This window comes from Sesamum indicum, linkage group LG9 (genome assembly GCF_000512975.1).
Source record: "Sesamum indicum cultivar Zhongzhi No. 13 linkage group LG9, S_indicum_v1.0, whole genome shotgun sequence".
In the NCBI taxonomy this organism is placed as follows: Eukaryota; Viridiplantae; Streptophyta; class Magnoliopsida; order Lamiales; family Pedaliaceae; genus Sesamum; species Sesamum indicum.
In genome coordinates, this window is record NC_026153.1 from 5,354,829 (window position 1) to 5,374,104 (window position 19,276).

Consider the following 19,276-nt stretch of genomic DNA (forward strand, 5'->3'; position numbering starts at 1 on the left):
AATTATAAATATTTTATTAAATTAGCGACTATGTAACAAATTATCCTTAAAACGGAATAATAGTAATTATCGCAAACCAGTCAAGATCTCACCTTGTGGATTATAGAACCTAGGAAACTATATATGTAAATAGTTCTTTTTTTTTTTAAATTATTTAAGATGGGGTGGGTGGAAATGACTTTATCATAATTAATTACGTAGATTATTAGTTATTTACAAAAACATAAAAATAATAATAACTTAAGCGTGCGTAGTAATAATTGTGACGACGATGAAAATTAAACCTAAGACCTCTTTTTCCTTAAAATTTTCAATTCGTCACTTGATCTAATCTTGATTAGGCTTATCCATTGGTCCATAATGCTCATAATTATGCATAAGTTTCATCATTTCAATGGAAAGTAATGGAGAAAAATACTAAAATAAGTTAATTAGGGTTTTTATATATATAGCAAACAGTCCCATTAAGATTGACAATGTCTGGTGCTCTAATTGTGCCATTGACAATGGAAATCGCATTTCTCTTTCTCAGGACCTACCCATCAAAATGAAATATTGGAAAATATCATTAATTTTAGACATTTTTTTTCAATTTATGTATTTTGATGAAAAATATATCATGATTTACTCATTTTTACGAATTATTTATGCAAATTATCGGAGCACGTCTGATGTAAGCACATAATTTAATTTTTATTATATTTATTTAATTTAAGGAAGAAAAGAAAAAGAAGATGAATTGCTTATTATAACTAATAAATGAATTAACTTTAATTTACAAATTGTATCAATAGAAATTTAAAATATTAATATATTATTTTATATTCCATACTTATATTAGTTTGGAAATATATATATATATAAGAAACTTTGGTGGATGTAATCTTCTAAGATGGATTGAACTTGAAATTTGTCAGAAAGAGGATTGTTAAAACGCAATTGTCGTAACTTATTTTGTTAAAACATGCCTTGTTTGAGCTGAACTTCCCTCCAACAAAAATGGCACAATGTAATTATAAATATAATGTTGATGTGTCAATTAACGAACTCAAAAATATTAAGGGAGTTTTGTTACTATTAAAGGTGTGTAGCGCTTAGGCCTTTTTCCTACATTTTGAACCTTTACTCATACAATATAAAAAGGAAAATTTTATTTACACATATAAACAACAGTTACTTACATTGCGACATTAATTTTTTAAACTATCAAAAATGTTCTTATGTATTTTTAACCATCCCTGTTCAAATTCTTCTTCTATATGATATATGCTCCTCTATCTATATTATTATGAAATTTCAACCACACCAATTTTTTTATTGATAATTTTCTAAATTAATTTAATTTTATTTTATTTTAAATATGATGTGTTGGTTTATATATCTTATTCTTTTTTATAATGTACTTTAAAGCATAAATAATTATTTATTATATGCACGTAGGAATAGCGTGCCATAACGGCTAGTTTTGATAATATTTTTTAATTTATTACTTGTTTATGTACAAAATTATAAATATATTTTTAATTAATTTTTCATCTTTAAATGTAGGAATAATTACACTCTCCTTCCTTGAAATTTGATGTGATTACATGTAGACCCCTTGTAGTTTATAGTACTCTTGAGGTTTGCTTTCGTTTAACAAATAAGTCCCTCAATTGGTCAAAATTCACTAAATTTACTGATATTAGCCAAAAAACAAACTAAATAAAAACTGGTATTTACCCTTGATTGACTTATTACAGATCAAATAATTTTTTCGGACTAAACTACCCTTATAACAGCGTAAATATACTTCATCACATGCATTAATATGTGAAAACATATGAAAAATTTGGCTATAAAAAAATTTATTTGACATGCAACAAGATCAATTTCGGGTAAATATAATTTTTTTATTAATATCAATAAATTCGGTAAATCTTGACCAATATAGAGATTTATTTATTAGAAGGAAGCAAATCTCAAGCGCTGTAAATATAATTTCTCAAATCACAAAGGATTTATATGTAATTATACCAAATCTCGATAAGAATAGTTTAACTATTCCTTAAAATGTATGAGATATTATAATAAATTAAGTTTTGGAGGGATGGATTTGAATGAAGGGTCAGGGTCCAAATGGTTGATGAATTGAAGGGTGGTGATTGCACAACAGAGATTCTTTAATGTCTGATATAAATGATCACCGAGAAATCAAAAGTACATACATACAGTTATTACATACGCATATGTATGTATGTATAGATAGAGAAAAGAGATAGGGAGATGTCAATGCGAGTGGGTCCTACGTAGGTTTGGCAGCAAGTATCGTGGGAGTTCTGTGCTGTTAGTAGTTAGGGCTCAATGCTTTAAACGTACTCTCAACTCTACTCACTTCATCCCATCCTCTGCCTAAATCCCCCACTCTCCTCCTACCTCGCGTGCTTTTCTCTCTCTTACAATTAGAGAGTGTTTCCCTAAATTGTTTTAAAACATCAAGATGTTAGAGTGTTTAACATAATAAGATCTTTTATTAATAATGAATAAAATGAAAATGATACTATTAGAATCAAAATATATTATTATTTCTTGATATATTTTGCTTTAAAATTTTTTTAAATGCTTTTATAAATAATACATATTATTTTTTAAAAATAAATATCAAATATACTGATTGAAATAAAATGTATTAGTTTTTTAGAAAAGTTAATTATTATTGACAAACAATAAATGAAATAATAATAAAAAATAATATTTTTTCACATAGGGACAAAATGATTTTTAATCTATTCTGTTTATTTTACAAGTAATTTTTTTCCAAACACTATCTAATTTAGCTTTTATCTGTTTGATACTATTTTTTACAAACACTACAACTTTTGATACTGTGATAACTTTCAAAAATTTCTACAAAATACATATAAAAAAGTCGAATTTTCCAAACACTCTCTAAATTAAGTTATTCTAAACCAAAGACTATCAGCAGTTCAACACCACCTTCTACATTGTTGATTATATTGTAAATATAAATTATTTTTTCAAACAGACTTCAATATATACTTATGGCTATTTCACTTTCATACAATCTTGATTTCCACTAATGTTTATTGACAACTTGTTTCCCATCACGAAAACAGAAACTATTATAAATACCACGTCAGTCAAAAATTTTATTTGCTTATATAAAATGACAAAAAAAGTTATTCGGATTTATATTGATTTATTTTTAAAATATAAGTTTTTTTAAATCTAAGTGAGTAGAAACATAAATATGAAAATAGGTATGTGTTTTTTGAAATCTTCATTATATTGGTTTTGTATTTTATGTAAGTGAGAGATGAAAAAACATAAAGTAAAATACATTTAACTGTACACTATACAAGAATTTAAGTAAATATTCACAACTTTTTTTTTTGGGGGGGGGGGGGGGGGGGTTTCTTTGAGACAAATAGAAAATAGAAACAAACAATTTATAGGTATGTGTGTCAACTCTAATAATGATTCAAGCAACTTCTTCAATTTCTAATAAGGAGTGAGAATATGAGTACGAATTTCATCGACATATATAATTTTTAATAACTATTACGATAAATTATAATTTTGGATTGATTACATTTATCTGTATAGTAACTAGCAATTATATATTTCAAATGATTATAAATAATCGAATCAGATATGTATTTTAACTTTTAATATTTTTTGTGCTATTTAAGATATACATGTTATATATACACAATTTTTTATACATATAATATATACATTAAATAAAATAAAAGATGTAATAAAAAAGTTTAAAATACAAAATTGAAACGAACAATCATCAATCCCCATTCCATGTTTATTTATTTAGAAAAAGAAAAAGGCAAATAAAACAATCATGGAAGTTCACGCATAAAGAAGGCGCGTGAGAGTAGCAATGGCAAATGTGCAGGCAGAGAGAAGAAAAGGTGACGTAATCGGGGTTGCCCTGCGCCTTTGCCGCTGCTCGCTACGCCCACCCTACCACCTCAACTACATACTTACCCATCTCTAGACACTCTCTCTCTCTCTCTCTCTCTCTCTCTCTCTCTCTCATTCTCTGTCCTGTATTACTACCGTATGTATGCGCACATTGTCTAGGAATTATCGACCGTATTTGACCTCCAAATTTTGCAATAATAACGGGACTGCCACTGGTCGCGGTGGCAGTTGACGGTGACTGTCCAACTTTCAGGCTATTTCAGCAGCAGTGTGCCAGCATTTCAAAAGAATGGGATTTTACCTTACTACCACCCCTCCTCATTCGGGTCCTCTCTTCGTTGAAGGGCCGGTTTGGTAGGAAAATCCCAAAAAAATAAAAAAAATAAAAAAGTAGTTGTGATTGTTTGAAAAATCTCATGTTATGCTGACGAGAAAAAATGGGATGTAATGAATTTGAATGAGATAGAAATGATATATGGACGTGTGTATGGATATGAAATACCGTGCCAAATAGAAAGTGCTCTTGTCTGATGGATCATGTCTCGAATTTTTTTATTATAGTTAAATTTAAGTAAATTAAATCAATAAATGTATGCTAGTACTCTAATACTAAACACCAAATGCCAATTTATTCTCACTTTTCGATATATAATTTTCCAAACATACCCAATTTTGCCTTTTTGGTTACTTTTTAAAACTTTTTCTAAAATATTCAAACACAATTTTTCTCTAAGAAAATCTTAATAACAGATGAAGAACACATTGGGAGGACTAATTTTTGGACTCAACGTTAATTGTTGGCTTATGGATGATACTGAAATTACCTTTATAACCTTATACTCAATATATAGTTCTTTAGATGTGTTACACTTGGTTAATGTTTGTATGAGCCTGTCCTTTTTAAGAGTTATTTTATTTTTAAATATTTCTAAAAAAGTTTAAATGTCTTGGAAAATTTAAAAAGTCAACGGTTTATTCACATACTACCACAACAAGAAGAAACTTGCAAATAACTAAGGATTGATTGCATTTAGGTCTCTTACAAGACTACAAAATTATAGAACTATACTTGCACTCATTCCAGAGTTCTCCGTTTATAATTGTATATGCACAATTTTCATCAGAGTTTGGATGAAAAATATTGAAATTAGAAAAAATATATTTTCGCATCAAAAGAAAATAATGAGAAAAGCATAATCCGTTCACTCGTTGTTTCCGAACCTTGCATGCATAGTACTTCTTGTTTCACCAACTAATGAATATGAAAATTCTAACACAAATTAAAATTTATTGAATCAAATCAATTGTGTAACCAATGTAATAAGTTTACTATGTGATTGGTCAAACCAATCTCATATCAAGTTTATTACACTTATTATTCAATTAGTTGGGTTTAACCAAATTCGATTTAATTTAGAATTTTCTTAATCCCACAAGTAAAATAACAATAACTTTTACATAACTCATGTTATCACAACATATATGAAAATCAGACATTAATGCCTTAGTAAATCAACATCAAAAGTTGGAAAAAGAATGTCATGAGCGTTGGGTACAAAAAGCTTGGCGTTGTGTTCCATCTGATGGCGCGTTTCATGTGCATACACCAAACATGTAATAGCATATTTTTATGTATGAGAAGTCACACCCATCACTTTGTCCCTCTCCCCAAATAATTCACTGCACCCACTTTATTAAAGTCACTATATTATACATATATTAATCTTGACATATATATATATAGAGAGAGAGAGAGTTGAGAGAGAGAGTTGTAGATGAATATGAGGGAATGGGAAAAGAGAAAAGGGGAAAGAGGGCATCGGCAATGGCGTAGGAAAGGGAAAGATGAGTGATGATGATGTACATCTGATGAATTAACAGAGAAAAGAGTTGATCTTTTTTTTTTTTTTTTTTTTGGTGCACAAATACACATGCACAGCGCCGATAGTACTGTTTGTTTGATTGATGTGCACAACACATACGATACTAACACCCACCCCCACCCCACCCCACCCCCACCCCCCGTCTCTGCTGCTGATATGTTACAAGTGTGTGTGTGTGTTTTATCTGCTTTAATCGAACCATGTTTGTCGGGGGAGTGGTGGACCTGCAGCTGCAGTTGGAGGTGGGGCGCCCCCGCCCGCGATCATCGTACCCTATCTTCTTGCAATCATCTGTCCTTTTCTGTCTCTCATCACACTGCATCTATACATCACCCCGCCTAATTTGGATCATTCCATTTCCAAGACTAATTATCATGTAGTTGCCCACTTCTAATTACCCCAAATAAAACTTTAACTCACTTCAAGAGTTGAATATCAATCACACTGCTGTGAAGACATGTTGGGATTGTCAACCGTTGCAGTTTAGTAGTTAAGGTCCGTCGTTCTTGTATAGTATTTGAATTCTCATCAAAATATTTGGTAAAGACAAAAATAAAATTGTGTTTTAATTTCATATAATTAATTTGATTCTTAAAGACAGTAAATCATCTATAAAGACCGTAATTGACAGACAAAGTATAGGTACGTTATGTTTCTCCTCGAGAATTTGTGAAGTGTCGAATTTATTTTAATAATCAATTTAATATTAGCACAAGTGAGGGACCATGTATACATCCTCAAAGATATCATGCGCGTAATCCTCACCTCACCAAATCAGGAATTGTAAAACATGAATTTATTAGTGAGTTAAAAAATTTAATTAATGGTACTACTCAAATATTTAGTTTAGGTCATCTATTTTATCTTGATTTGCACCTTATGACTTGTGTAATATATATATAAATGTACTTTACTTAATCGTAAGTAATATAGTAAGTTTAGTTAGCTGCTTTTAAAATTCTCAGAAAAAACAAATTGCTATATTTAAATTTGGAAGCTTGACAATAAGTAAAATATAGGTTTTTAAATATGTATACATGTGATATTATTTAATATAATATCACCAGCTATTTACAACATTTATATTTAAATAAAAATATAAATAAAACTACATAATAATTTTCAACAAAAGAATTCCATTCGTTATTTATTTAGCGATGGACTAATGAAAATATGAATAAAGTATTTGTCTTATCATATTTTAGAGACACAAACGTAATTAACCATTATTCAAATTAATATATTTTGTTCGGAATCGATTCTGATCATAGTAAATTAATAAATAAATTAAAGAATTTACTATATATTTAATTAGTGTCAATCATAAATTTTAAATTATATATCAAAACTCGTGACCCTCTATTTTTTCTTTAAAAACTTGTCAAATCAACTCAAAAGGAACTTTCCATATCCAACAATGGCTGTCATCTAACCACGAAAAAAAATATTATTCTCTGTTGAGCAACTTTTGAACCAATTATACACTTTTATTTATTATTTATTTAGATCAGAACTTTATATTTAAGATTTGTTCAATAATAAAGCAGACGTCACTATCAGTTCATATGTATTTTATCAATTGAATTTAAATAATGAAGAGAATAATATGATTTATTCTATGCAGAGGCCGGTAAAAATTTTGTTGCCATTGCGAAGCTGATGGGTCCAATTTTGTAGACAAATCGCATCCCCATCATTATGCTGAATCAGGTGTTTGAAGCACAATTATGTTCCCTTCATCACAAAAGTTGATATCATCACGCCCACATATATAGCCAAAATACCAACAAAATTTATCCATCCAACGGTTTTCGAAAATCTCATATGTAATAAAATGTCAATTGAAACTACAAAACTCTGTATACAATTGATGATATGTGTGACGTGATTGATTGATACGTCCATATAAAAATTAAGTTGACTATTTTATTTTTTAATATTACAATTTTATTATGAAAATATACTTTTTTTAAGAGAGAAATATCTTGGGGCTCATAATTAGCACAACACGTGACAGCATAATTAGTCCCCCAAAGAGGAGGAGTTTGAAACTTCGTACCTTCTTCCCACAGAAGATGCGAAATGATTGATGCGGCGTGTGAAGTGATCGATGCCCCGTGTTGTACGAAGTATAGTTCGTTTTGATTTTTATTAGTATTACAGTTTTATTTTAAAAGTACATCTTAATGGGTAGAGAAGATTTTAAAGCTTATTATAGCTTGTACAAGCTCATCGTCTGCAACAGACGTTAAACATGTATCACCATCAATGTTATGCACTAATTATTTTTCATTTTATTACAATAATAAATTTCTATTGTTATAATAATATTAATGAAAAAATGCAATTTACCCTCTATGATATGAGAAATGAGCAAAAAACCGTTTGTGAAAATCCTCGTTGAGGGGGTAATTTCTTATTATTGAAATACAGAAGGATAATTTGCTAATTAGTTTTTAATAAGAAGATATTTGCTCGTTTCACATGTTGCAAGAGGAGTAAATTATATTTAAATCTAATATTAATAGATTTTGAAGGTGTACTACAAGTGTGACGCCCCAACCTGAGGGGCTTGCATGCGACACATTGTGTGCGTCTGAAGACCCACATGCACATTATGACGACTTTGTGAAAGCTAAAAGAATTGGTAGGTATGAGCTGAGCTCTTTACCCATACTCATAACTTATTTATAAACAACTATTTCTTTTTCTTTTTCTTTTTCTTTTCAAATTGTAGAACAGCAAATATTTCTGTCCCCTACTCTATGACAATTTAAAAGAATTAATAGGGAATATCTCACAACAAAACATACATACTTATGTATGTATGTATGTGAGACCGAAAGCTATAAAATTAAAAAAAAAATCATTACCTACGAACATGGAAGAACCGAATATTGGTTAAAGTATTTTATTTTTGATTGATCTCCTGAAATAAAATTTTTAGATATTTAAAAGAGAGAATTTCAACGTAAGTCAGTAGATCTTAAAATTGACTAAATTTCGATCTAAATTATAAGATTATAAAATTTTGCCCAAAAATACCTTAAGATACTAATAATAACACGACAATATTAACTTTGAGTGAAAGAGAAAATGAAAAGAATTCAAAGAAACTTCAGAACTATAGTCGATATAATGAAATTTAAAAAATGAGGGGTTAGATTCTTCTCAAAACATGTTCACATATATAGATAAGTTGCTTGCAACTCATCTGAATCAAAAGTTATGATGACCATTTAAAAGTTGCATTGTTGGACCAAACAATTCAAGCACTACATTTGAATTTTTGTTGATTCAGACGGTATCAAAATGCATCAGCCTCTTGTTCTGCATTATTATAATATACAGATATATATATATATATATATTGTTGCATTTTGATTCGGCTCCACTATGTATAATGAAATGGAAAGTTGGGTAAACATGATTAGACAGAAGCAGCACATTATTATTTGGCGGGGAATGAATCAATATAATGCGACATGAAATGTGACTAGTGAAAACTAAAAGGTAACAAAATCAACACCCTACAAAAATTGAGTGTCTATTTCAACTTTGACACTATGGAAAACGACGTGGTTAATAAATGTTAACTTCCCAACCAATTGGGACCAAGTGAAATAATTTCATTACGACATATAAATAATATATGTTATCTTGTAATTTCTTCATTAATCAATGTGAAGTTGCATATTTTAACAGACAGTTTGATCAAGGATAGACTTTAGCAATATTTATGAACAAACCAATATGATATATATATATATATATGCATACATATAATGTAATAAAAAAGTAAAGATATATTTTTTTAAGTATATTGAATATAATTATATATATTCTTTGTTTATTATGTTATGATAAACGTAAATTTTAGTTCTTTTGTATGCCTTCAGAATAAACAAATTTTAAAATTAAATTAATCTTAGTCCTTTTACACTAAACTAATTATATAATAAATAAGTTTGTCTTTTTCTTTGATATACATCGATAATTAAATCTACCAATATATCATTATACTATTCAGTATGTAATATGTCAACATTTTTAAATCAACCGACAAATTCAAAGAAATAAAAAAAAGGGCTTAAATGCATTTTTTCTTCTGTAATTAGGTCTTTTTAGCATTTGAGTTCTGTATGTTTCTAGGGTAGCAAAATAGTCCTATAATTTTTATTTTTTCACAATTTAAGGACTTTAGTGACCGGAAATTTTAAAACTCACCATTTAAACGCCATCCTGCTCCAATCTGCTGTGAAGCTTCAAAACATCCACTTTTCCATCAACTAACACTCAGGAAAAACAAAAATTTCAACCACTATTTGGTGGATTATAGAATGTTTAAGAGAGAAAAATAGGGTTTTGAGGAAAAGCAATTTGGGGCTTTTCTATTCCTTCGGACATTAGGAGAGAAAGCAGCTGTAATCCTCACGTGCTCTTCGCGTGAGGATTATCTTCCCTCCCATTCCATGTCAGCGTGTGACGTGGAATGGGAAACCCACATTTTTTTTAAAAAAAAATTCATCAGCTGCTTTTGCCATGTCAGCGTCAATGAAGCCAATCATAATACAATCCCCAAATTTCCATCAGCCCGTGCGCCGCATGTACCATTTTGCTAAAGTCCTTAAATCGTGAAAAAATAAAAACTACAGGACTATTTTGCTATTTTAGAAACATTCAGGACTAAAATGTCAAAGAAGCCTAATTACAGGATGAAAAATGCATTTAAACTTAAAAAAGAGCATACTATTATTATCTTGGTCGTGAGACCTCAACCACAACACCATTATATATGATTGTTACTAGTTTGATAAATTGAACTCGAATAAAATATTTTGGATGGAAAGAATTGAAATCATGTAATTCGGCTTACGTGGTGGTTTAATTTCTCCATTTTGGTAAGGCAGTGTTTGCAACTGTTCAAAATCAACGCTTTTTTTAGCTTATTCTTAGAAATTATAAGTTGAAAAGAGTGTTTTTTATTTACAACTTTTACTTTCAAACTGTATAACTTAAATTGATTTAAATTAAAAGTTTAAACAATTCTTAACAAATATATGCAGTTTATTTATGAAATTATAAATATTAAACTATTTTTTTCAAATATTCTAACTTTAATTCTAATTTTTCCTCTTTTTTTTTCCACTTTTCACTCTCGCCTTCGAACACTTTCAACTTTTTTTATTCCCATCCGAAAAATAAAAACTATCACGTAAGCCAGCCCCTATATGGTCAATAGTTCCCCTGCACGGCAGCTCTTTACCCTACAAGAGACTAATAGAATTTGGTCTCCACCCCAAAATAGTACACATAATAATAAATATAAAATTCTTCAAGACAAGTCATTCTGAAAATTTAATTTTCAGACAATTGTGCATGGATGTTTAATAACTTTCTAATTAACGGCTAAGATCATTTAAAAATTGCTTTTCAATTAATTTTATTCACAATTATATATGTAAGTACGATATCGGACAATTATATATATATATATATATATGCTTTATTTCTTGGACATAGAGTAATTATAATACTATTGAGGACCGAATTAATCTTAATTAAGATTGAAGTTGAATTATTAAACCTACTTTTCTGGCTCTGGGGAGTTTAATTCAGTAAGTACATACTCCATCTGCTGGTACGAAATTGGAGTGAAGTTTTAATTTTAATTTTATTATATTTTCTTATCTATTTAATTAATATACATATAGGATGACTACGTGTATGAAAAATATATCATCTATTTGATTTAAGAAAAATTATATATATATGAAGTGTATAAATAAATAAAATAAAAGATGTAATATAATTAGGCGGGCGAGAATTTATTTTCTATGATAAATTCTTGATTTTCTGAAAGTATATATATATATATATATATTTTAATTTCGAATAACTAATCTATTTTTTGTACACACGTATGATAAACATAGGTAGCTACAACTTAGTTTTAATTTATTTAATTATATAAAAGAACCTATTTAGGATTTAGATTAAAAGTCGAAGCTCTTTAAATAAGAAACAAGAAATTAAGGAGATGTTTGGGTGATCTTATAAGATCTTTAAAATATTTTATAAGATGTTTTAAAAATTTATAAAATATTGAAAAATATTTGGCTACATTTTTTCTTTAAAGAATGAGCTTATAGGATTCAATAGAAGATGTTAAGAGCATATAATTAAGCCCCTTTACGATAACAAAGGAGTTTTTTTTTTAATTTATTTTTAAAATATCAACAAATCGTATTCAGTTTTGATTATATTAGTTATAAAATTATTATTATTATAAGTATCATAATTATATATTATTTTAACACTTCAAAAAATTATGTTTTAAATAAGATCAAACAATATCTTGTAAGCTACATAAATTTTAATTTATCCAAACGTTTTAAAATTTTATTTTTAAAATAAGGCCGAACATATTATAAATTGAAAAAATATATTATAAAAATGTATGAATTTATAAGAGTGCAGAAAGGTGGTCTCCTAAATAAATAATTGAATGAAGAAAAAGATAGCATCGAAACGGTAGTTGAAGAACTCTTTTCAATCAGTCCTATATATTGTCTCTCCAACAATTTCAACTTGGTAACTTCACTATCTGTCTTTTCCTTTTTTTTTTTTAATAAATAATCAAACACATAATTACATCATAATATCAATCAATAATTAATTCACAATAAATATTCCCTAAAAAAATAAAAGAATATATCCCCTCATCAAATTACCAAATAAATATAAAAAAATTAATATGATTAAGTCAAGTCATTAAAAATTATTTTTTATTATGATTATTGCTTTGCATGATTTTATGTATTTTTCTTTGCTTTTTCAGGAGATAAAAAAAAATAAAAAATAAATATGCGTGTTCTTCAAAATAATTAAATATGTAAACAAACATTTCATTGAATTCAAGTATGTCAGAAATAAATAAAATAAAAAATTAATATATATATATATATATATATATTTAAAAATCTCAATCTCACCACTTGAACAAGTCGGAGAGACGTTGTTTTGAGAAGGACGTGTGGTGGTTGCCAACCCACCCACTAATGGGCCGACATGTCTTGTATGGAGGTGGGCCTCCTAGTTTGATAGGTGTCTGTTGTTGTTGTCTACCTCTGATTTGAGGTGCATTGTGTTGGTGTGTCTATTTTGATTTGGGCCTAAATAGGTTGTATGAATGTGGGGCTTTGTCTTTTAATGACAAATAGCCTAACACTAAAAGTCCTGTCCTTGTCCTATCTTCACTCCTTGTTCTAACACATCATGTTTCTTTGTCATTTTCACTTGTTCACTATCCTACTCAAGCTCATATATACTTAATTTCATGAATCCCTTTCTGTCTCTTGGCTGATTGGAATGTTGTGCTAATCTTTTGCAACATCAGATTCTGCCAATACTTTTCATTTATATATATATATATATATATATTTCAATAGTGACCAAATTCATTTTACTTGGGCATGTGTGTAAATATGTTTCTTTTTATTTATATGTGTGTATAAATTTTAAACACCTTTAGGTTAGTTAAATGTGATAATTTATATTTCATAAAAATCAAAATATCGGGCTTTTGCCGAACACAATACTACAATAAAAGATAATACTAGTGACAAAATATAAAATTATAACATTAAAGTTGTCAACTGAAGACGTATGATAAGGGACAATAATTTTGATATTGTCCCAATTTAATTATTAGTGACAAACTTATGTACTTAAATTGTCATTATAGAAAATGAATGACACATTTATATTGACATCTCATGGACAACATATAATGACGCTGCATTTGAGGTGTCACTAAGTCCAGTGACTTGTCGCTGTTGTATACAATGATAGCTTTATATGTATTTGTTTTGTCACTAATTATTCCTAATTCCAATTTTTACGCACATATTGTTACTATTAAAATTATGAAATTATTACAGTGATAAAAAAAATTATTTCTCACTAGATATATACAATTTTAGTCATTAATGTTTTTATTTTTTTTGTAGTGCAAGTTAATAAAATTATCTTAGTCACCCAAAAATGTCCATTGTTATAAAAAAATTAAAATAAAATTAAGTGGTAGGGTTGAGACTTCATGACCAAGATGTTGTGATTTCATGAATTTGGGTGTTGCTAACTTGCTATATTGATATTTGCTTATTGTTTCTTTGTTTCATTTAAATATAGTCCCTAATTTTGATTTATTAACGTATTCAATTGATTTTGATTATTTGAATGTATTCAATGATGTTACAGATTGTTTCTGATGTCTTACTGGAGTCCAATAACACTATACAAGTCGTGGGATCCTTCGAGAGTCCTAAGGTACTCAAATGACTAATTTGTTGAACAGGAATTAGCATTATGATACATAAGTTGGGAATTACATTATTGAGAAATAAAGCAAGAACAATGATTAAAAAATGGGAGAATTAGTTGGTTTTGATTATGGATCTTGTGAAGAGTAGATAAAATGTTATGGAAATGTTAGAATACGCAGAATAATGAGTGTAAGTCAGGTAAAAATAAGTGATAATTTATGTAACCTGTGAAAAAGTCGAAGTGATTATCCTCATTAACTTACTTAGACCTTTATATAGGAGCCGGATGAGAGAAATCGAATGACAGTAGCATAATCTGGATATGCTCGGAACCATTGGGAAGTCTACTTTCATAAGATATGATTGGCCTAACTATACGCCATGTCATTCGTGTTCTATGCGAGTCGGAACAGAACCTCCACATAAGCAGGAAAGTAGCCTAATTAAGGGAAAATAGTTACCTATTGGCTTTATTCAAAAAATTCTGGATGAAACGTATTTTTAAAGTGACATGTCATAAGAGGTGTGGACCATCGTTATGTGTCGACTGATGATTGGGAACAAACGGGCTAGAGTTGGACATGGATTAGCTCGATCTCATTACCAGGTTTCAGGTGGGCTGGAGCCTAAAAGTTCTCTTTGGCTCTTTAAACTTGATGCGTTGTGGCTTGCTAATTTTATTTTAATTAAATTTAAATTCTTGGATCAATTGAACTAAACATTTCTCTTGGGTTTAGATCGGGTAGGTATTACCAGTATCTATGAAACAAAAGTACTATAAAAAATAATTATATTAAAATCAAATCTTATATAACCAAAAAAGTTGGGAAACATGGGTATAATGAAAATTTCTATTTTTAGTTCATGCATCACTGCCAAAGAATATTTTTTATAATATAAATGACTATAACTTAAAATTTATGATAAATCAATATTATCTATCATAGTCATATAAAATTATTGTAAAATTTAAGTTTTGACCACAGTTAATTAATATTTACTATGATTTTAATTATGACTAAAATATTTGCTATGATTTTTAATATGCCTTATACTCTGGCCTCATCTTAAATAAACAACAACAAATAACTATAGCACAAATGTGTTTAATTAATATTTAACACAGAATTTTCATTTTTACCTCTAGTAATTAGTGTAAGAACAAGTCATGGTTTTTAAAGTGCAAAAATATATAAAGTTTTAGGTCGCCATTACTTGGATTCTTATTCATCATTCTTGATGAAAAGGCTACCAAATTGACTGTTCTTTTTATTTTTTTTTATGGGATTGTAACAACGGGCGCACTATATATAATAATTATAAATCAGAACATCAACATTCTTGTTGTATTTTTTTATTTTATCTAATATATACATTCCACGTGTGTAAAAATTATGTTATTAATTTCGTCTAAGTAAGAATTTTGTACACGTAGTATGTATATGTGAAATAGAATAGATGATGCAAGAGAATTGCAATAAAAAATTCTGTCCGAGTCCTTGAGTTCACTCAGTTTTGATCATGCTTAGAACATATATTTACACGAATGCAATTGAAAAAACAACTAACCATCAACATTAATCTTTGGGGGTGTATATGTAATATGTATATATATTTAAGTTAATTAAATGCCTACATGTATCCTATGTTCTATGATGATCATACTCAAGTCCATTTTGATCTTCCGAGTGATGATCTTCGGAGCCGATTTCAATATGTTCCGTGATCTCATGCAATGCTGCAAACTCTATAAGACTGGGAGCTGGTCGATGGGATGAGATGTCAGGGGAAGCAGTGCTCCCTAACGTCGATGAATCATCCTGAATATTACCAGATTGTTCTGATCTCTTCCTCTTCTGCTTCACATTTGTATGCCACTGTTTTATTGCGTGGACTGTGTGTTCTTCAAGTATTGCACTCTTATATTCAGAGCCCATCTGTGTATATACAAACAATTATTACATGATTTCTACTTCAGTACTGTCAGACTGGATTTTCTGTCGCAAACTCTATTCCATCTTCTACTCCATTCAACATATACAGATGATACGTGTATGAAACCTTTCCCTAAGTAAAAAGTGTGTTGTGTTGTGTTGGGGGGGGGGGGGGGGGGGGGGGGAATAGGAGCTGCAAATTAACCTGAGTAACAAGGGCGTAGAGGGGAAGAGTGATGTAACTGCACAAGACTTGAACCATCACCCTGGAAAAATATAGATATTAGAAATTTCGATATGAAATTTACAAGCTTATTAGTTTAGGAGGTGTTTGGCTTAAACTTATTTATAAAATCTTGCGAGATTGTAAATCTTATCAAATATTCTTTATCATATATTTTCTTTTCGAAAAAATATTATACTGTTTGGTAAACAGATCATGTAGCTTATAATATGTTATCAATGACTAATTTATAATTAATTTAAAAAAACTTGATCTAATTTGTTAAGATTTTGAAAATAAGTTCGGAAATATTCCTACTATATATTTTTTTATATGAGTTTAATCTAAGCTTCTAAAATCTTATTTTTGGATTTTATAAGTTCTGTTTCTCAAAAAAAATTTCAATATTTTACAATATTTTATAAGCTCTAAAACAGAATTATAAAGCTTTCTAGAGATTTTATAAGCTCATCGGAACACCCTCTTAGTCTTATGATATATATACTTTTGACATCTAAAAATACGCGTTCGATATGCTTTTTTTTTTTTATTTTTTCAAGTAATTTATAGCTATGCATTAAGTTTTAATATTTAAGCAACAATAACCAAACATACACAAATATAACATATGTTGAAATATAAAGCTAGAGGTACATTCATACTTACGCCAATACCACTCTTATAACAATGACTTCTACTTTTTCATAGTAGCAGGAATTGATCCCGAATTGCCACTGTAACAATCAATTGATAATATTATGTAATTGTGTCTCAGGCCACATCATTATACTACGACGAAATAAGTAAAAAGGTTGAGAGAATGTGTACCGTCACCCATACGAAGAAAGAAAACTCAAATGCATTCTGCGACCACAAGAATGATCATAAGTTAAATGCTAAATTTTACATGTAGGGTAATTCAAAATTTATAATTTATTTTAGAGTTAAATACATTTAAACCCTTTTGGAGAATACGAAATTACATTGTCTTTTAAAATTTTTAAAAATTACACTTGCACCATTTCATAAATATACCCATTCCGTTAAAATTTATACAAAAAATGGTAATCATTTAGCATTCCGAATAATTTGTTAACAAAGATGTCCTATTAATATTTTTATACTTGTATATAAGGGGGAAATCTAATATATAAAGTCAATTGTAATAAATATTATTGTTGAATTACTGTCAATAATAAAAAGTAGCCGTTGACAAAAAAAATGCTGAATGAGGCGTAAAATAATAAAAGTTTGTGTATTTTTTTTATTGAGGTCATCATTTTTTGTCCGAACGGAATGGATACAGTTGCAAACGAAGAATTCTTGAAGGGGTGCAAGTGTAATTTTAAAAAAAAAATGAGGGTAAGTATAATTTTACATTTCCAGAGGGCGTTTAAGTATAATTAACCCTTTATTTTAAAATGAGATGGGATTAAGTATTTAATTTTCGATTCTTATTCTATCAATATGTATATGTATAATTAAAATAAATTACCATAAATAGCGTGAAATGGAGTAAAGTCAAGACGAGCTGGGGGCGTTTGAACCAGAAGAGATTGTTGTTGGGCTGCACCAAAGGAGCTCCTTTGATTACAGTGTTCTTGCTTGTGAGCTGCATTGCCATTCTTGCCACTATTACTTCCAATTTTGTCCCCACGAACAGCACTATCTACAACATCTCATATCAATAATTAATTAGTTTCTTTCACACCATCAATTCTTTTCAAAAGCTTTAATAATATATTTGTATTGATGAATTTGCATTAATTAAAAAAAATGATTTGGAGAACGAATTTCAAATGTTCCTGCATTAGAATGAATTTGAAATCCATCAATATTTCATAAGATATTGTTCAAAATAAGAGTTTAATAATTTAAAAATCTTTTTAATACGAAATCACTTAATTCGTTATCAGGGATTTAAAATTTTTTACCATCAATCGATCGATTCAAAAACAACGTAAGACAATTAGTACTAACAGGACAACATAGAATATTTGTCAAGGCATAATAGCATTTTTGGTCCTACAATATTGAGAGGGTGCATTGTCAGGACATTCAAATATTGATATGGTAAATTTACAGAAATACTTACCATTAGTGGTAGAAATGAGATCCAAAGGTAGACATTCCAACCTATGTATCATAAATTAATAAAAATAAATGATTTAAACATGGTAAAATCAATTGATATATAGTAAATACTTTTAAAAAAATAGAAATAGTAGTAGAAATTCGTACATACTTACCATGTACATCGACCAGCAAGAATATAACAACTATAAACCACATTAGTGGGCTGTCCACGAAATGAAACAAGATTGTTAATGTTATAGCTACTGAAAAAAAAAAAACACAAGAACATATGTACATATGATGAAACTTTAATTATGTCATAAATGTGGAGAATCAATCACTGAATCATAAATTAATAAAAATAAATGATTTAAACATGGTAAAATCAATTGATATATAGTAAATACTTTTAAAAAAATAGAAATAGTAGTAGAAATTCGTACATACTTACCATGTACATCGACCAGCAAGAATATAACAACTATAAACCACATTAGTGGGCTGTCCACGAAATGAAACAAGATTGTTAATGTTATAGCTACTGAAAAAAAAAAAACACAAGAACATATGTACATATGATGAAACTTTAATTATGTCATAAATGTGGAGAATCAATGATCACTGATCACAATGGACTAAAATTATATACGTATAGATTGTACGGACCTTATCCCGACAACTGATTTGAAATCGTGTTCCAAAGATCGTTGTATATACTTTCGAAAATTGAAGGAACTATTTGTTGATAAATGAGCCTGCAAGCAATAAAAACTTTCAGATTCTCATTTTAAGCAACTTTAAAGAAGTTATAATCTCTGTGTGTTGTGTGTGTGTGTGTGTGTGTGTGTGTGTGTGAGAGAGAGAGAGAGAGAGAGAGAGAGAGAGAGAGAGAGA

The 19,276-nt window shown here is 28.8% G+C and overlaps 1 protein-coding gene across 2 annotated transcripts in view; it reads right to left on the reverse strand.

Moving 5' to 3' along the window:
• Positions 15,622-19,276, reverse strand: part of LOC105170703 (MLO-like protein 3) — a 6,044-nt gene continuing 2,389 nt past the window's right edge. Inside the window, exons 8-15 of one of the 2 annotated variants that reach the window (XM_020696645.1) lie at positions 19,049-19,137; positions 18,556-18,605; positions 18,402-18,442; positions 17,802-17,975; positions 17,135-17,170; positions 16,973-17,040; positions 16,289-16,349; positions 15,622-16,086 (exon numbers count right to left, since the gene is read on the reverse strand). In XM_020696645.1, the coding sequence (XP_020552304.1) occupies positions 15,793-16,086; positions 16,289-16,349; positions 16,973-17,040; positions 17,135-17,170; positions 17,802-17,975; positions 18,402-18,442; positions 18,556-18,605; positions 19,049-19,137 (813 nt within the window). In that variant the 3' untranslated portion in view covers positions 15,622-15,792. Of the gene's footprint in view, positions 16,087-16,288; positions 16,350-16,972; positions 17,041-17,134; positions 17,171-17,801; positions 17,976-18,401; positions 18,443-18,555; positions 18,606-18,833; positions 18,884-19,048; positions 19,138-19,276 lie in introns of both variants that reach the window. The other variant, XM_011091584.2, reaches the window with a different exon arrangement.